The sequence below is a fragment of the Pongo abelii genome, chromosome 20 (genome assembly GCF_028885655.2).
Source record: "Pongo abelii isolate AG06213 chromosome 20, NHGRI_mPonAbe1-v2.0_pri, whole genome shotgun sequence".
Classification (NCBI taxonomy): domain Eukaryota; kingdom Metazoa; phylum Chordata; class Mammalia; order Primates; family Hominidae; genus Pongo; species Pongo abelii.
In genome coordinates this window covers 42,621,875-42,641,066 of record NC_072005.2, presented here as the reverse complement: position 1 = coordinate 42,641,066, position 19,192 = coordinate 42,621,875, and the positions used below count along the sequence as shown (strand labels likewise).

At 40.0% G+C, this 19,192-nt stretch overlaps 1 protein-coding gene across 10 annotated transcripts in view; it reads right to left on the bottom strand.

Moving 5' to 3' along the window:
* Positions 1–11,504: 11,504 nt before the first annotated feature.
* The window catches only part of ZNF420 (zinc finger protein 420), a 114,471-nt gene continuing 106,783 nt past the window's right edge, over positions 11,505–19,192 (bottom strand). For 6 of the 10 annotated variants that reach the window (XM_054540253.2, XM_009232523.4, XM_054540259.2 and 3 more), the window contains one exon: positions 11,505–14,713. In XM_054540253.2, the coding sequence (XP_054396228.1) occupies positions 12,783–14,713 (1,931 nt within the window). In that variant the 3' untranslated portion in view covers positions 11,505–12,782. The remainder of the gene's footprint in view (positions 14,714–19,192) is intronic. The other 4 variants (XM_054540257.2, XM_054540255.2, XM_054540256.2 and 1 more) reach the window with 1 other exon arrangement.

Sequence of the window (19,192 nt, the reverse complement as noted above, 5' to 3'; positions counted from 1 at the left end):
ATGGGCACCTAGGTTGATTCCTTGTCTTTGCCATTGTGAATAGCACTGCAATGCTATTCACAATGAACATATGAGTGCATGTGTCTTTTGGTAGAGCAATATATTTTTCCTTTGTGTATATACCCAGGAATGGAGTTGTCAGGTCAAATGGTAGTTCTAGGTTCTTTGAGAAATCTCCAAACTGCTTTCCACAGTGGCTGAACTAAATTTACATTCCTGCTAACAGTGTATATGCATTCCCTTTTCTCCACAGCCTTGTCATCACCTGTTACTTTTTTACAGTCGCCATTCTGACTGGTGTGAGATGGTATCTCATTGTGGTTTTGATTTGCATTTCTCTAATGATTAGGGATGATGAGCATTTTTTCATGTTTGTTGGACACTTGTATGTCTTCTTTTGAGGAGTGTCTGTCCTTTGCCCATTTTTAAATTGATTTATTTGTTTTTTGTTTGATTTGTTTAGGTTCCTTATAGATTCTGAATGTTAGACCTTTGTTAGATGCATAGTTTGTGAATATTTTCTCTCATTCTGTAGGTTGTCTGTTTATTTTGTTAATAGTTTCTTTTGCTATGCAGAAGATCTTTAGTTTTATTAAGTCCCATTTGTCCATTTTTGTTTTTGTTGCAATTGCTTTTGAGGACTTAGCCATAAGTTCTTTGCCAAAGCCAGTGTTGAGAAGGGTATTTCCTAGGTTTTCTTCTAAGATTTTTATAGTTTGAGGTCTTTTTTTTTTTTTCTTTTTGAGACAGAGTCTCACCCTGTCACCCAGGCTGGAGTGCAGTGGCATGATCTTGGCTGACTGCAACTTCTGCCTCCTAGATTCAAACCATTCTCCTGCCTCAGCCTCCTGAGTAGCTGGGATTACAGGCACCTGCCATCATGCCAGGCTAATTTTTGTGTTTTTAGTAGAGACGGGGTTTCACCATGTTGGCCAGGCTGGTCTCGAACACCTGACCTCAGGTGATTGGCCCGCCTTGGCCTCCCAAAGTGCTCAGATTACAGCTGTGAGCCACCGCGCCTGGCCTGAGGTCTTATATTTAATCTTTAGTCCACCTCAAATTAATTTTTTTATATTTTGAAAGGTCAGAGTCCAGTTTCATTCTTTTGCGTATGTCTAGCCAGTTATCCCAGCATTGTTTATTGAATAGGGAATGCTTTCTGCTTTGCTTATTTTTGTCAACTTTGTCAAAGATCAGATGGCTGTAGGTATGTGGCTTTATATCTTGGTTCTCTATTCTGTTCCATTGGTGTATGTGGGTTTGTGGGTTTTGTTTTATTTATTTTTTATTTATTTGTTTATTTATTAATTACCAGTGCCATGCTGTTTTGGTTACTGTAGCTTTATAGTAGTTTGAAGTTGGGTAATGTGATACCTCCAGCTTTGTTCTTTCTGTTTAGAATTGCTTTGGTTATTTGAACTCCTTTTTTGATTCTGTATAAATTTTAGAGCAGTTTTTTTTTATTTCTGTGAAAAATGACAGTATTTTGATAGGAATAGCATTGACTGTAGACTTCTTTGGGCAGTAACTGGCTAGAACACATTGTATGAACAAAATAGATATATCAATAAAGAAATAGAAAACATAAAAAAATTCTGGAGTACAATAGCTGAAATGAAAAAGTCTCAAGGGGTTCAAAGGCAGATTTGAGCAGGCAGAAGAATGAATGAGCAAGTATGAAGATATGAAAATTAAAATAATAAAGTCTGAGGAATAGAAAAAAAAAGACCAGAAAAAGTGAATAGACCCTAAGAGACCTTTAGGACACTATCATATAGACCAATATTTGCATTTTGGGAGTCAGTACTATCTAAGGCAATCTACATATATTTTATGGAGAAATTGAAAATTTTATCATAAAATTCATATGGAATCTGAAAAGACCCTGAATAGCTAAAACAACCTTGAGAAAGAATAAGGTTGGAAGGCTCACATTTCCTGATTAAAAACTTACTACAATGCTACAGTAACCAAAACAGTGTAGTACTGGCAAACAAAAAGACATATAAACCAATGGAATAATAGAGATCTCAGAAATAAACTCTCACATATATGGTCAAATGATTTTTTGGAAAGGGTGTCAAGGCCATTCATTTCCCTCACTGGGGAAAAAAACAGCCTTCTGAACAAAAGTGTCTGGAAAAACTAGATATCAACATGCAGAAGAATGAATTTAGATCCTTACCTAACACCATATACAAAAAATAACTCAAAGTAGACCAAACACCTAAATGTAACAGCTTATACTATATAACTCTTAGAAGAAAACATAGGGCAAAAGCTTCATGACATTAGACTTGGTTCTTGGATATGACACAAAAAGCACAGGCAACAAAAGAAAAAATAGAAAAATTGGCCTTCATTAAAATTTAAAACTTTTGTGCATCAGAGGATACTATCATTAGAGTAATAAGGCAACCCACAAAATGGGAGAAAACACTATTGGCAAATCATTTATCTGATAAACGACTAGTACCCAGAACATACAAAGAACGTCTAAAATTCAACAATAACCAAAAGTAAACAAGTCAATTAAAAATGACAAAGGACTTCAATAGACATTTTCCCAAAGGTATAGTCTGTATATTGTAATACATTAACAAGCACATGAAACCAATCATTGGGGAAAGGCCAACTCAAACCAGTATTAAGCATAAGCTGTAAACTTGATGCTGTCACATCTGTCCTAGATGTATATGCTGGACACATATTGTTCTGGGCAATCCAACAATATATCTGTATTACCTTGTCTTGGTCTCCTGCCTCCCTCATCCCACCCCTGCTTCAGAGTCCTCCTCCCAGGAATGTGCCTTTCAAATACAAATCAACCAACCCAGAATCCAGAGCCCCAACCACTTGCCTTATTAAGCTCTCACAATCTGGGCCACTAAACACCTGCTCTAGCCACCCCAGGGCCACATATGAAACCACTAGGGCCAGCCCTTATACCTCAGGGCCCATTGAAATTATTAAAACTAATGAATCCTAAACCTGCATACCCTGCCGCTCTAGTTCCTTTCCATGGAAACCACAATATGGTTTCTTGTACAGTTCTTTGTGCGTTCAAGTTCTAGTTTTACTAATGTCTCCCATTTGGTAAAAAGTCCCTCAAAAAGAGACTGATAAGGATTACATGAGAATACAGATTCTACAAAGAAATGGTCAAAAGTGGTTAATGCCAGTTATAGCTCATCCAAACCAGTCATGGCCAGTTGAAACTGGTAAAAGCTGGTCAAAACTAGCCATAACAAGTCAGAAAGAGAATAAAGTAATTTCAGTCTGTCAAAACTGATAGTAGCCAGACAGAGCCAGTCTGAACCATTTGTGATCAGGTGAAACTGGTGTAAACTTGTTGGAAATGGCCAAGACCAGTCAAAACTGACATAAACCAACTGTGGCCAGTCAAAACCAGTCCAAGCCAGTCAAGGCCAGATATAGCCTGTTGTGAACCCAAAGTATCTGAGACAGGTCTCAATCAATTTAGAAAATTTATTTTGCCAAGGTTAAGGATACCCCGTGACACAGCCCCAGGAGGTCCTGATGACATGTGCCCAAGGTTTTTGGGGAACAGCTTGGTTTTATACATTTTAGGGAGGCATGAGACATCAATCAGTATGTGTAAGGTATACATTGGTTCAGTCTGGAAATACAGGACAACTTGAAGTGGGGGCTTCCAGGTCATAGGTAGCCAAGAGACAAATTGTTGCATTCTTTTGAGTCTCTGATTAGCCTTTTACTGAATCCTTAGTCTGGCTTAGTGAATCTGAATTTTTACATAAACAATAGGGCAGAGAAAGCAATCAGATGTGCATTTGTCTCAGGTAAGCAGAGGGATGATTGAGTTCTGTTCTTTGTCTCACACCTGTGAAGATAAGCTATCAAGTTACCTTACCATGGTTAAATTCAACAGCACTGTTTTAGGGTAAATATCTTGAGGCCCACAAGAAATTTCCTTGTGGACAAATTGTGAGGGAGGTATGTATAATAGCTTTTTTATCTTTGTAGCTATCATATTTAGAAATAAAATGGGAGACAGGGTTTGCCTGATGCAGTTCTCAGCTTGACTTTTTCCTTTGGTTTAGTGATTTTGGGGTCCTGATATTTATTTTCCTTTTACACTAGCTACACAGATTTTTGGGCAGTTGAAACCAATCTACACCATTTGGAACCAGCCATGACCAGTCAGAACCAGCATTAACCAATTATGGTCATTTCAAACTGGTTGCAGCCAGTCAGAGCCAGTCTTAACCATTTGCAGTCAGTTGAAATTGACCCAAACTGATTGGAACCAGCCAAGACCAGTCACAACTGGCATAAAATGTTTCTGGCTTGGCCAGGCGTGGTGGCTCATGCCTGTAATTCCAGCACTTTGGGAGGCTGAGGTGGTTGAATCAGGTCAGGAATTCGAGTCCAGCCCGGCCAACATAGTGAAACCCCTTCCCTACTAAAAATACAAAAAAATTAGCTGGGCATGGTGGTGCCCACCTGTAATTCCAGCTACTTGGGAGGCTGAAGCAAGGAGAATCATTTGAACCTGGGAGGTGGAGGTTGCAGTGAGCCAAGATCGCGCCGCTGCACTCAAGCCTGGGCAACACTGTGAGACTCCATCCCCCCCAAAAAAAAATGTTTCTGGCTTATAAAAACTAGTCAAAAACCGGTGCTCAAAATTGTACAATTGTTACCAAACACCAGGGGTTATGTTTGGGTCCCATTGGTCAATACACAAGAAGCCAATCAGTGAGATGAGTATTGCCAGGGAGGCAGGCTTATTATTTCACAGGTGACATCAGCCTGTGAGATGGGAGCCAAACCTCAAATTCATCCCTCCTCCTTAACTAAACTTAAGGGCTTATATAGCCCAGAATAAAAACAGGAGGGGGAAAGAAGAGGAGTTGGTCAACAAGCAGCAAATGTATTTCATTGTACAAATGTAAGTTTCTCAAGCTTCAGTTTTATGGACATCCAGCTTGTTGGAAAATTGGGCTGGTTTCACAATGAAAGAGTGAAAAGTATACTAAGGGAACAGAGAAGGTCTCCTTTAATCTACAATAGTGAAACTTTCTTCAAAGAGTTTTGAGTGTTTCTGCTTGTGTGTCTAGTTCTCTCTGATTTTGTAAGAAATATGTCAAAAAGAAACTGACAAGGCCTACATGATGCTATAGATTCTACATTGAAGTGATCAAAACCTGTTGAGGCTTGTTATACTCCATCTATACTGATTGTGGCCAGTTGAAATCAGTGTAAACCTTTCAGAACCGGCCAAGAGTAGTCAGAACTGGCATATGCAGATTTTGGCTGGTCAAAACAGGTGCAAGCTGGTCAAGGCTAATTATAGCCCCTCTAAAGTGGTTGTAGCCAGCTGAAACCATTCTAAGTTGGTTGGAACCAGCTATGATAAATTAGAAGTGGCATAAATTGGTGCTTATTTGTTCAAGCCAGTTGTAGCCAGTCAGAGCCAGTATCAGTCATTTTTGGCCAGAGGAACTGATCTAAACTGGTCAGAAATGGCAAGACCATTTGGAACAGGCATGAACTGATTTTGCCCAATCAAAACTGGTTCGGGCTGGTCAAGGCCAGTAATACCCAGTACAAACCAGTTTTGACCAGTTGGAACTGGTCTAAGCTGGTCAGAACCAACTTAGACTGATCACAATTGGCATAAAACAATTCCAGATTGTGAAAACCAGTAAAAACACGTGCTCAAAATTGTATAATGAAAGATTGAAAAAGATTCTAAGGTCTAAGGGAAAATATGGAAGGTCCTCTTTCATCTACAATAATGATAATCCCCCTGTAGGTTATGAGTGGTTCTTGTTTGTGTGCTCAAGTTCTAATATTTCTTGCATCCCTCATTTGGTAAGAAGTCTCTCGTAAAAAATAACAAGGGTTACATGAGGATATAAATGATATAAGAAAGTGGTCAAAACCTGTTGAGGCCATTTTTACTGGGCATAAAACAGTTGTGGCCAGTTGAAATGGGTCTAATCTGGTCAAAACCAACAAAGACCAGAACTGGCATAAACTGATTCTGGCCAGTCAAAACAGGTCCAAGCTGGTCAAATTCACTACAGTCACACTAAACAGGTTCTGGCCAGTTGAAGCCATTCTAAACCAGTCAGAACCAGCCATGAAAAATTAGAACTGGCATAAACCAATACTTATTGGTCCAAACTGGCTGTAGCTGGTCAGCACTTTGCAAGTGTTGTGTATCTGTGTGTGTGTGTATTTGTGGGGGATGTGTTTGTGTGTGTGTCTTCTCTTTGTGGTATCTGGTGGGACAAATGTGCCTTGTGCACTGGAGGAGGTTTCTTTCAAGTCTGGCTTCCTTCTGGTGTACCTCTCCTTGTGTTTCTGCTTGGGCTGTGTGTAATCTGTTTTCTGTGTGGTTCCAGCTTGTGTTTTGTTAAGGCCTGGGCGAGGTGGGGGCCTGCTTGGCACCAGGAGGAATAAAAATAGACTTGTCTCTGGAGAGGCCAACTTTTCTAAAATAAGATGACAATACCACATCCAACAACAAAGACCTCACAGGAACACGTTTTCCATGAGCAGGAATGGTGTAGTCAGATGTCAATGATGCTTCTAACTCCATTCTTCCTTTTCCTTAATAGTCACATCAAACCCCACCATGATTCAATATTGAGAAGAACACAATAACGTGTGAACAATCTCTTTAAATCAAACTGCAGCCTTTCTGGCTAGGTCACAAGTTTTGCACTCATTCCTGCATCCACATGGCAGTAGGAGTAATTTCCCCCACATTGCATCTGTTTTCTTACTATGCCCTCTATCTTTTATTGTCTTCCATATTTTTGATGGGCCTAGATTTTTTTGGTCTGGCTCAATCTTATCAACAAAAAATATTTCCCAGTTCACCAAGGACAATATTCTGGGGGGTCCATTTTATGAGTGTTTCCTTCTCCACACATCTTTAATTATTGGGCAGGTGGGATGATCATGGAGCTCAGGTTTTCATAGCTTTCACCAAAAAACAAACAAACAAAAACAAAAAACAAAAAGACAATTGCTCACAATATCCAATCAGATGACTGCATGATTCATACAGGATGAGAGGTGGACACCCATGCCTGGCCTTTGCCTTCTAATTGAGGTTGTCTTTCATTTTGTTTCCATTTTCTCACTCTCGAGGGATGTCTGACTCCCCTGTTCCTGGATGTGACTGCTTTCCAGCACTGAATCCTTTGGCTGCTACTTATTTTTTTTTATTGAATAAAAGGGACTTGGGATTGGCTGGATGCAGGTGAGGCTGTGTTAGGGGTCCCCTGTGTTGGAGTTGAGCGTGGGTACACTTTGCAGAAACTTTGTGAAGTCTTCTAGCAGGAATCCACAAAGGTGGCTTGGATTCCAGCACAGGCCCTTTTTTAGTCTCAGGAGTCCTTTGATTCTTCTTTGCTTTCTTGAGGGTCCTCAGTGCCCCTTGATAGCATGCCTGGACACCACTGTCTGTCCTGGAATTACCCCAGCTGCCTCAGAGACACACTCCCAACCCATCTGCCCCTGTGGAATGATAGTTCCAGGTGTGGTTGCCTTTGCCTCACCTTGCATTTGTCCTCATTTCCACATTTCCTGGACAGTAGTGAGAAGCAGGAATCCCTGGGCTTTGAGGCCAGGGCAGGGCCCTCCTATGGCCAGGTTGAAGGGAGGCAGTGGGCTCATGGGTCAGTGAATTTTTCACTGATACCTTCCCTGGGGAACTCAGGTGTCTATGTGCCCCAGCAGCCCCTTCCACACCTCACCAGATTTTATCCCACCCCCCATCTGACCCAATTTCTGCCCACAGCATCCAATCCAGAATCAGATCCAAAGAGGAGTAAGGAGTACCAATCTCCTGCCCTGAAGCTCTTCCTCCACCAGGAACTCAGGAAGAAGTCCAGTGAAGTGGGGGTTGAGAACAGGATGGCTAGGATGGGCCTTCTGTCCCGTGCAACCTCTTTTCCTCCACCACCGGAGCGGGAGCCCTCTGTGGCAGTTCATTGGCATTGGGCTCTGGCTTGTCTTTTCCAGGAGTTCAACAGGATGGTCTTGGGATCCTAGGCATCATGGAGGGCTGAAGAGGCTGAAGAAACATCAAGGGGTGCCCCAGGCCCGCCTAGACGGTGTGTGGGTGAGTCTCCCCAAAAGTTGTCCCTCTTGTCACTTTGAGGACTGGCCTGTGTCTCAAGGCTGCTCTTTTCCTGGAGGGACTTCATCACAGACAGCAGAACCCTGCAGCCTCAGGAGCTGCCTGAGCATGTGTTTCTGTGTCACTGTTGTATGTCTGTGTGTGTGAATGTAATTTTGTGTTTTTGTGTGTCTATGTGTGGTGTCTAGTGAAATAGTCTTCATTTTGCATTTGTTCCCAGTTTCATATGGCAGTTGGCTGTGATTATCATGGGTGAGCTCTAGCCTGTTCCGTGACCGCTGTCTTTTTTTGTCTTCCCTATTTCTGATGGGTCTAGATTTTTGTCAGGCTCAATCTTATCAACAAAAATAATTTTCCAGTTCATCAGGGCCAACATTCTTGGGGATCCATTTCTATAGTGCTTCTTTCTCCACATTTATTTGTTAATGATTGGGCAGGTGTAATTATTATGGCGTTGTGGGTTTCCATTACTTTTACCAACAAGCTAACTCTGTCTCTGTGCCTATTCAGATGGCTTCATTATTCACAAGATGATTATCCAGTCATAGCCAGTCTTGTCGTTCTAATAAACATTGTGTTTAATTTCATCGACATTTTTCTTTTCCTTCTTGAGTGATTTGTACTTTTTTCCCTTTGTGACTGCACTGGAGTCCAGCCTTTTCAGGTCTGCAGTTCTTCTATTTAACCTATTCCTGTATTTGTTTGACTCTCAGCTTGCGATTTTTTTTCTATTATAGTTCCTGTTTGGGTATTTTAGAGCTTGCATTATTTGCTCTTTGCCTCTGATTTAAAGGGGAGTCCAGAGGGCATACCTTAAGCCCTAATTTTGGCCTTTAATAGAGTGTCCAAGGAGACCCAGTTGTGGTTATTCAGACCTGAGTAAGGGAAGATAGCAGCCAGCTCTTTTTCTGGCACCAGCTCCACCCTTCTCTTTGCTTCTGTGTGAGCCTGGTGTTTGGAAATTCAAACTGATCCTCCAGCTGCACATGTACGTGGCACTAGCAGTGAATTTGCATCTCAGTGACCTCTGTGGTTGCCCTGGATGAGTCCTTGCAGCATTGGATCCAGGAACTCTGCAGCTGTGCATTGAGTTTAGGCTCTGGCCTATTTCCTTCAGGAGGTCAAGCAGAAGTTCCGGGGATTCTAGGTGTTGAGGAGGCTGACCAGGCTGAGAAAACTTCAGGAGCAAAGGACACACCATGGGATCCTTCCCTCAGACTGATCTGAGGCTGTGCATGTGACTCTCCTGCAGGGTTTCCACTGTTACCTGGAGGCTGGGCTAACATATGTGCCTGTGGCTTGCTGTGTCCCTCATGCAGTGTTCTCTGTACTCATCCTCAACTATCTTTTCAAGCTTTTGCTTCTATCACTCCAAAGTCAATACACCAGAAATAAACAAAGAAAAAAACCCTGTGCTCTTCTCAAAGTTACTGATACAGATACTGATAAATTCAATAGCCGTTTCAAACCTCGTGTTGTATAATCAGTCTGCCAAAGCTATCCTGCTACCTGTTGATTCTCCTTCAATTCACTTTTTTATTTGGCTTTTGTGATTCCAGTTTCTTGGTTTTCCTCTATTATTGGTTCTCCTCCTTAGCTTTTTTTTTTTTTTTTTTTTTTAGACACTCTCACTCTGTCACTCAGGCTGGAGTGCAGTAGCACGATCTCGGCTCACTGCAAGCTCCACCTCCCAGGTTCACGCCATTCTCCTGCCTCAGCCTCCCAAGTAGCTGGGACTACAGGCACCTGCCACCACGCCCGGCTAATTTTTTGTATTTTTTTTTTTTAGTAGAGATGGGGTTTCACCGTGTTGGCCAGGATGGTCTCAATCTCCTGACCTTGTGATATGCCCGCCTCGGCCTCCCAAAGTGCTGGGATTACAGGTGTGAGCCACCACGCCCGGCCTTTAGCTTCTTTCATATTGTTCTTTTATCATTGAACTCTTAATGTTGGAATGCTCCATGGTTCAGTCCTTGCTGTTTTTTAACCTTTTCTATACTAAAACCCTTAATCATTTAAATAAATATGGGCAATACCTACTAAAGTAATATAATATCAAGTTTGGTATATCTCATACATCAAGTGCCTACTCAGTACTGCCATTTTGTGTCTTAAAAGACATCTAAAGATTCAACATGTTCAAAATTGAACTCTCAATCTTCCCCTAAAACCCTGGAACTGAAGTTTTCTCCATCCTGGTTGATGAAAACATTGTATTCCCAGATGCTCAAGACTAAAATCTTTGAGTTAAAGTCACCTTAGACTTGTCTCTTTTACATCTAGCCCTTAAACAAATCTTGCTTGCTGTCACATTTACTATATACTTAGAATACAACCAATAACCACTATAGCCATTGTTACCTCTTTTTCCGAAGCCATGACATCCTCTTTCATCTGCGTTACTACAACCTCCTCATCGATTTTTTTTTTCAACAGTTGTGTTTCCCTCAATAAAGTGTCTTTACAATGGCTTGCATGCTTGGCAAGACATAGCTCTGTTATCTCTCAGTTCTGCTCTAGCAACCATCCCTTTGCACAGTGTTCTTCAATAACTTCCCCAATTTTCCTAAAACACTTCAGTGTAGTCCCATTGTAGGACCTCTCTCCTCTGCCTGGAATCACCATACTCCTTCAAGTCTTGGCTCAAGTCTATCCTTCTTGATGGTCTACCTTGATCTCTGTATTTCACAAAGCAACCTAAATGATCATATCCCTCCCATTGTCTTTTGAATTACTTTTTCCCCATAACACTTATTTTCTAACATACTCTGTGTGTATGATTATCTCCTCCTGTTAGAATTGTTCACTGACAAATATCCAAAACACCTAAGATAGTGGCTGGAATATATTAAGTACCTAATAACTGACTACTTTTAGAACAATAGGCTCCTGTGAGGAAAGCATAACTATATTTACTAGCAGACTGCCTTTGTATGCATTGGCACTGGTCTAATTTCTTCTTCAGGTTGTCACATTAAATCACTGTAAGTGGATTAAGGGTGGAGGACAGGGCCTGCCATCATAGATAACATCTTACCAAAGCAATATTGCTTTCAATTGCTGCTAGTGGGCTGCCTAGCTCTACTCTAAATTTATCTCATTCACAAGACATTACTGAAAGCAGCAAGAAACATGCAACACACATATTCTGAATCACTTCTAGCATTTCCTCTAACATTATAGCATCAACTGATATAAAGCATGCTTGTAAGAATGGGAGGCAGTGACAAAATGTCCTGCCTATTAAAACAAGAATCTTCAAATTCCTAGCTTAATTTGGGCAGTTCCTCATTCTCAGTGGCCCTAAGTAAATACCCCATTTGAGATTTCTTTTACCCATAGCATCCCACTTGCAGGTACAAAATTTTATATCCTTAAGAATTTTTATTGTCAATAACAGAACTACAATAGCATCAACAAATAAGATGTTTGATTTTATTAAAGAAACACAGGAGGCAAGCAGACCAGAGCTAGTATGGCTGTTCCACAAAGTCATCAGGGTTTCAGACTCCTTCTGTATTTCTGCTCCATGATCCATAACACCCAGATACCATTCTCAAAGTCCCCATGAGAGTATCGGAGCTCCAGCTTAGATGTCCACATTGTAGGCAGGGAGAAAAAGACAGGAAAAATGGATTTCATAAATCTCCTACTCATATAAATACTACTTCAATCTTGTTGACCTGCAAGGAAGGCTGAGATAGTTTTTCAGCCCAGAAATTTGTTACTAATAAAGAGAAAATAGATATAGGGTAGGAAAAAAGCAGTCTGTATCACAAACTCTCATCATTTTTCATTGCAAAATAGTCTGTAATATCAGTTCTTATTTTGTTTACTTCAAAAGCAATACATTCAAGTTTAAAAAAAATTTCTAGATTTATTAGACTTTGGATCTTAGACTTTGTTAAAAATCACTTCACACCTTGACCCACTTCTCTAACAGCTGTGCTCAATAATACACTGATTACATCCACTGGGTTTTTTTTTTTTTAACAGTATGAATTTCCTCTTATAGCAATAATGGATGAGATTTAAATGACAGCTTTCTCACATTCATTATGGCATACAGTACCCCCCAACCAAGTTATCTTGGATGTGTTGATAAAAGATTTCTCAATATTCATTACACTCATAAGTACTCTCCTCTCATGCAAATTCTCTAAAATAACACTAGTGAAAATGGTAGCTAATATTTGTGATATGCTACGTTCAAGGCACCATTCTAAGAGCTTTTACATGTAATAACTTACATAATACTTCCAAGAATCTTATAATAAAGGTAATATACTTAGGTCTATCTTAAAATGATTAAACCAAGGTAGAGGTTAAGTATCATGATACATATAACAAAAAGATCAACTAGCAGAGCTAAGATAATGTTGAAAAAGATATTTGTTTTCAATATGGCTAAAGGGCTTCCTACATTTACTATATTAAAACTATTCTCCAATTTGCTAATGTTTAATAGGTTTCCAGTAATGATAGATTTTTCTATATGAATGACACTACCATTTTCTTTCATATAAATTATCTGATGCTGTGCTTTATGAGGCAAATGTGCGCCCATATTCACATCTGTGAGAATTCTTTGCTGCTAACAACCAGAGAACCTCTTCATAATGATCTCAAAGAATCAGACAATTCACATGTAAACTTGCGAGCCATGACTAAAGTCAATCCCACATTCCTTATATTCAAAAGATTTCTCACTGATATGAATTCTCTGATGTTGAGTTAGCTGTGAACCACGAGTAAAGGCCTTCCCACATTCCTTACATTGATATGGTTTCTCACCAGTATGAATTCTCTGATGCCGAGAAAGATGTGAGCTCTGAGTAAAGGCCTTTCTACATTCTCTGCATTCATAGGGCTTCTCACCAGTATGGATTCTCTGATGTAGAGTAAGCTGAGAGCCATGACTAAAGGCCTTGCCACACTCCTTGCATTCATAGGGTTTTTCTCCAGTGTGAATTCGCTGATGTTGAGTCAACTGTGAACCACGAATAAAGGCTTTCCCACATTCCTTACATTGATATGGTTTCTCACCAGTATGAATTCTCTGATGTTGTATAAGTAGTAAGCCACGCGCAAAGGCCTTTCCACATTCATTACACACATAGGGTTTCTCACCAGTGTGAAGTCTTTGATGTTGGGAAAGATGTGAACTCTGAGTAAAGGCCATTCTACATTCTTTACATTCATAAGGTTTCTCACCAGTATGGATTCTCTGATGTTGAGTAAGCTGTGAGCCACGAATAAAAGACTTCCCACATTCCTTACATTCATAGGGTTTCTCACCCGTGTGAATTCGCTCATGTTGAGTAAGTTCTGAGCCGCGACTAAAGGTTTTTCCACATTCTTTACATTCATAGGGTTTCTCACCAGTATGAATCCTCTGGTGTCGTGTAAGGAGTGAGCCACGATTAAATGCCTTTCCACATTCCTTACATTGATAGGGTTTCTCACCAGTATGTATTCTCTGATGTTGAGTAAGTTGTGAGCCATGACTAAACATCTTTCCACATTCCTTACATTCATAGGGCTTTTCATTGGTGTGAATTCTCTGGTGTTGAGTAAGTTGTGAGCCACGGATAAAGGCCTTCCCACATTCTTCACATTTATAGGGTTTTTCACCAGTATGAATCCTCTGATGTTGCATCAGTAGTGAGCCCCGAATAAAGGCCTTTCCACATTCCTTACATTCATATGGTTTTTCCCCATTATGAATTTTCTGATGTTGAGAAAGCTGTGAGCCACAAATAAAAGCTTTTCCACATTCCTTACATTCATAGGGTTTCTCACCGGTATGAATTCTCTTATGCAGAATAAGTTGTGAGAGCTGAGTAAAGACCTTCCTACATTCTTTACATTCATAGAGCTTTTCACCAGTATGAAGTCTCTGATGTAGTGTAAGCTGTGAATTCTGAGTAAAGGCCTTCCCACATTCTTTACATTCGTAAGGTTTCTCACCAGTATGAACTTTTTGATGTCGGGTAAGTTGTGAGCTACGAATAAAGGCTTTCCCACATTCTTCACATTTATATGGTTTTTCACCAGTATGAATTCTATGATGTAAAATAAGTTGTGAGCTTTGAGTAAAGGCCTTCCCACATTCCTTACATGCATAGGGTTTCTCACCAGTATGAAGTCTCTGATGAAGACTGAGTTGTGAATCACGACTAAAGGCCTTCCCGCATTGCTTACATTCATAGGGTTTTTCACCAGTATGAATACTTTGATGTTGTGTTAGGTGTGAGGCTCGTCTGAAGGCTTTCCCACATTCCTTACATTTATAGGGTTTCTCAGTAGAATGACATCTTGAATGTTGAGATAAGTAAGTATGCTGATTGAAAATGGACATTTTGTCATATATGATCATCCCTTGCCTGAAATATTCCTTCTGATTTTCTTGTTGCTTCTCCATCTTGCCTTTGGCTTCCAAATAATCCTTGGAATTGGACTCTTCAAGATCACAGTTTTCAAGTCTGTCACTCATTTCCCATTGGGATAATTCTGTTTCATAAGTGTTCTTTTCTGGAGATAAGTCCTTATTTGCACACCTTGAAGGCAAGTCTGAAAGATAAGAGAGAATAAAAAAATTGAGAAATATAACTTCTATAGCAAAGACAAATAATAGGAAAATAATGCCCATAAGAAATAACAGACATACATGAGTCTGTTTCAAATATTATTATGACCCATAATGATACCTACCTTTCATATCACAACCTACTATATATATACAGTTTCATAAAACAGTATCTTCCCTGTTTTCTATTCTATTCTGCAATATTTCTACTTTTTTCAATTTCTCTGTCTCATACACACGCAGACAAACCCCAACTACACTGATTTCATGGTACAGTAATGTTCCTATCTAGAATTTTTTTAAAATTAGCTAAGAAGGATCTCATATATTAATATATGAAAGGGGCATCTGAGAGATTAGAGAATAATGAAAACTCACTTGAGAAGATAAGGGAAGAGATTAAGAAAAATTTTAAAGTGAGTTGTTCTCAAGCTTTGATGGGGATCAAAATCACCTGGGGAGCATGTTAAAATTATAGCTGTCCAACATTACACCAGACTAACTGCTAGTGAATCAGAAAAAGATCCTGGAGATCTGTACTTTTAATCCTTCCTATTAACTGATTCAGATTCAGATCATGATTTTCTTTATCTGCTTAATACTTTTTAGTAGCTTCCATATTAATATAAAAATCCAAACTCTTCAATGACTTTGACTTATTTCCCCTTCCATGGTCTTCTCCTTGCTTATGTATCTGTTGAGCCTTCCCAGCTTTGCTCCCTATTTGCCAGAAAAACTAGCTTCCTTTCAACTCTGAAAAAGTCACAGACCTTTTTCAATTAAAAGCTAGCCAGAGCCTACTCCATTTCTTTGGACTGCTCTGGATGAGACTATACAAATGCTCTTTCTCATTCTTCAGGTCTCAATTTAATTATCAGTCCCTAAATCTTAAATATTAATTTCTGGTAATTTAGACCAATCTTTTAGATGATAGCAATTATACAAATTAAACAAATTATAAAAGGCACCTGAGTGAAGGCACTGGAGCATTTACATAACAAAGAGTGGGTGGCTAAAAATTGAAAAATATGAAAAGTCAGAGATAAGCCCAACATCGGGGTCCACATTTCCACTTAGAGAAGTCTTATAATTCTAGAAAAAGCTAAGAGTGGGAGAAACTAAACAGTGTTTTGGACTGTGTCACAGGGCTGGGCAACAATAACTGGAGGACAGGGCCTGCCATGAATTCTTTATACTTTGGGTTGGGAACCCTGAGGGCTATATTGAGGAATAAAGGAGAAACAGTAGACCAATCTGGACAGAGTCTGAAGTCTGAATCATCTTTGAATCAGCTCAAATTCAAAAATTTGGATTAAAGTGATTCAAGACTGCTTGCCATAGCAAACTTAAATCTTTATTGGATTTTGTATAATGTTATCCAAGGACTGAAACCTTATAACTTTTCTTTGTGATGTCTAGCACTCAATAAAAACCAGGTAATGAAAGCACTCAATAAAAACCAGGTGAATGAAAGACAGGAGAAAAAATAAAAGAAACTTTGACTTATAAGGACTGAAATCACGTATCCACCCACCATCATATACTCCTGTCACTCCTAAATACCCTTGTCCTGTTCCTCTGTAATCAACCCTTCATACCACCCTAGTGGTACATGCCTAGAAACCAGTGATCTGTGGTTTCCCTATAACTTCCTTACAGATAGAAACAAAAGCACCTCCATACTAAATCTATGATCCTATATGCCTCTCCAATTGCTCTTTAGCTCTCCCTATCCCTTTCAAATAGGATACTAAGTTGCTTTTGTTTACTTATCCTTACTTCACAGTTTCCTTTGTTTCTTCATGCCTTACCTCATATCTTCTCTTATTTACTTGTCTATTCAAGGACAATTCTGTGTGTTCTGGGAAGAACACATCCTAGAGCTCCCAGGCACTACTACAGGTCTAAAACATAATGAAAGGGTTCTATAATCTCATGGAATGTTGGAGAGAAAAAAGGCAATTATTCAGGCCAGGCGCAGTGGCTCATACCTGTAATCCCAGCACTTTGGGAGGCCAAGGCAGGTGGATCATTTGAGGTCAGGAGTTCGAGACCAACCTAGCCAACATGGTGATACCCCGTCTCTACTAAAAACACAAAAAATTAGCCAGGCATGGTGGCGGGTGCCTGTAATCCCAGCTACTTGGGAGGCTGAGGCAGGAGAATCGCTTGAACCTGGGAGGCAGAGGTTGCAGTGAGCTGAGATCACGCCACTGCACGCCAGCCAGCCTGGGTGACAGTACAAGACTTCGTCTCAAAAAAAAAAAAAATACAAAATCAGCTGGGTATGGTGGCAGGCGCCTGTAATCCCAATTACTTGGGAGGCTGAGGCAGGAGAATCACTTGAACCAGGGAGGCAGAGGTTACAGTGAGCCAAGATCTCACCACTAGCAAGCCAGCCTGGGCAACAGAGCGAGACTCCGGCTCAAAAAAAAAAGCAATTATCCAATATAAGGGAAGGAGTCTACACTGATGAAGAATATTTCAGTTAGAAATACAGATCAAGAAACAGAACACAAAAATTCTCAAATACTGTTGCTGAGAGTGCGAAACACTGTAACTATGGTAAAAAAAAGTGTGGTCGTTTCTTATAATGTTAAACATACATTTAGCATATGATACAGTGGTCACATTAGTATTTACACTTATGCTCACACAAACATCTATATGTCAAAGATTATAACAGCTTTATTCAGAAGTGCTCCAAACTGGAACTTCCAGACGTCCCTCAAAAGGCGAATGAATCAGCAAACTTTGGCAATTCCAGATACTGGAAAATTACTCAGCAATAACAGAAACAAAGTATTGATTCATGCAACATGACTCAACAATAACAGAAACAAATTGATCCATGCAACAATATGGATAAATCTTAAATATATTTTGCTAAGTGAAAAAAGACATATTTTGATTCTATTTATATGACATTCTTGACAAAGCAAAACTATAGGGATTGAATTTGGTGAGTAGTTTTTCATAGGCTGGGAATGGTGAAAGGGGAGGGGTTAACAATGAAAGAAGAAAGCATGAGGGAATTTAGGGATGGTTAATAGAACTATTGTATATTATGACTGTGATAGTAGGTGGATACAGTTGTTATCTGAATGGCATATCAGATTTCCTAACAAACACCAATAAATGGTGGGTAAAATATGACAAACATCCTTTTAAAAATATAGACAAGATTAAGGCTGGGCGCAGTGGCTCATGCCTGTAATACCAGCACTTTGGGAGGCTGAGGCGGGCAGATCACAAGGTCAGGAGATTGAGACCATCTTGGCTAACACTTGTGAAACCCCGTCTCTACTAAAAATACACACACACACAAATTAGCTGGGCGTGGTGGCACACGCCTGTAGTCCCAGCTACTCGGGAGGCTGAGGCAGGAGAATCACTTGAACCGGGGAGGTGGAGGTTGCAGTGAGCCAAGATTGCCCCACTGCACTCCAGCCTGGGTGACAGAGCGAGACTCCACTCAAAAAAAAAAAAAAAAAAAAAAAGACAAGGGTAAAAGAAAATAAAGAAGATCAAGCAATGAAGTGAGAGCCAGAAACTGGAGAGGTGAACATGCTCTGGTTAGAGCTACCCTTGGGACATTTGCTGGCTTCAATAGCCTGAGGTTGTATCTTAGTGTTGTGAAAAAATTCAAGAGACAGGCCTTCACCCACAAAAGGGCAGGGATTAGAAATAAATCACTTTACAAAATTGGAACCTATTCAAGGCCTGAAGTTCAGAGACAGGAAAAAATCCATCTGACCTCAGTCTCGGCCATTTTTAAAAAATTGACTTTTACTCTGAGTTGGGGAGCCAAAATTAGTAAATACAAAGATAGTTAATGGGAAAGTGCAGAAGCTAGATGGATAGAAATTAAGCAGCTACAAGAATAATCCACCTGGCTCAGACCAGATGATCATGGAGGTAAGGGTGGAGGAAGTGAGGTATCATTAGATAGTGGATATATTTTGAAGGTATACTAAAGAGGATTTGTTGGTAGAATGGACATGTAACATGAAAAGAGAAGACAAGGAAGACTATGCATGTTTTGCCTGAAAGTTTGGAACAATGGAAGTGCTACTTACTGAGAACTCCTCACTGTGATAGGGGCAGACCTGGGAGGGAATGTGAAAAGTCTGGTTTTGAACTATTAGACATCAAATGAAAATGTTCAATAGACACATATGTGTAAGCATGTGACTCTAGGGAGGTATTTGGATTACAGATACAAGTTTGAAAGTCATCACGAAATAACATTTAAAGCTATAAGATTTGATGAGGTCACCCAGGGTGTACCTTTATATACAAAACAGAAGGGGAAGGATGAAAAAGGGAAGTTTGAGGATTGAACCCTGGGTCACTTCAGGCAGATGAGAAGGAAACAGCAATGGAGACTGAAAAGGAATAGCCAGTAAGAAAGGAAAAAAATTAAGAGAGCACGGAACCCCAGAAGCCATGTGAAAAAAGTT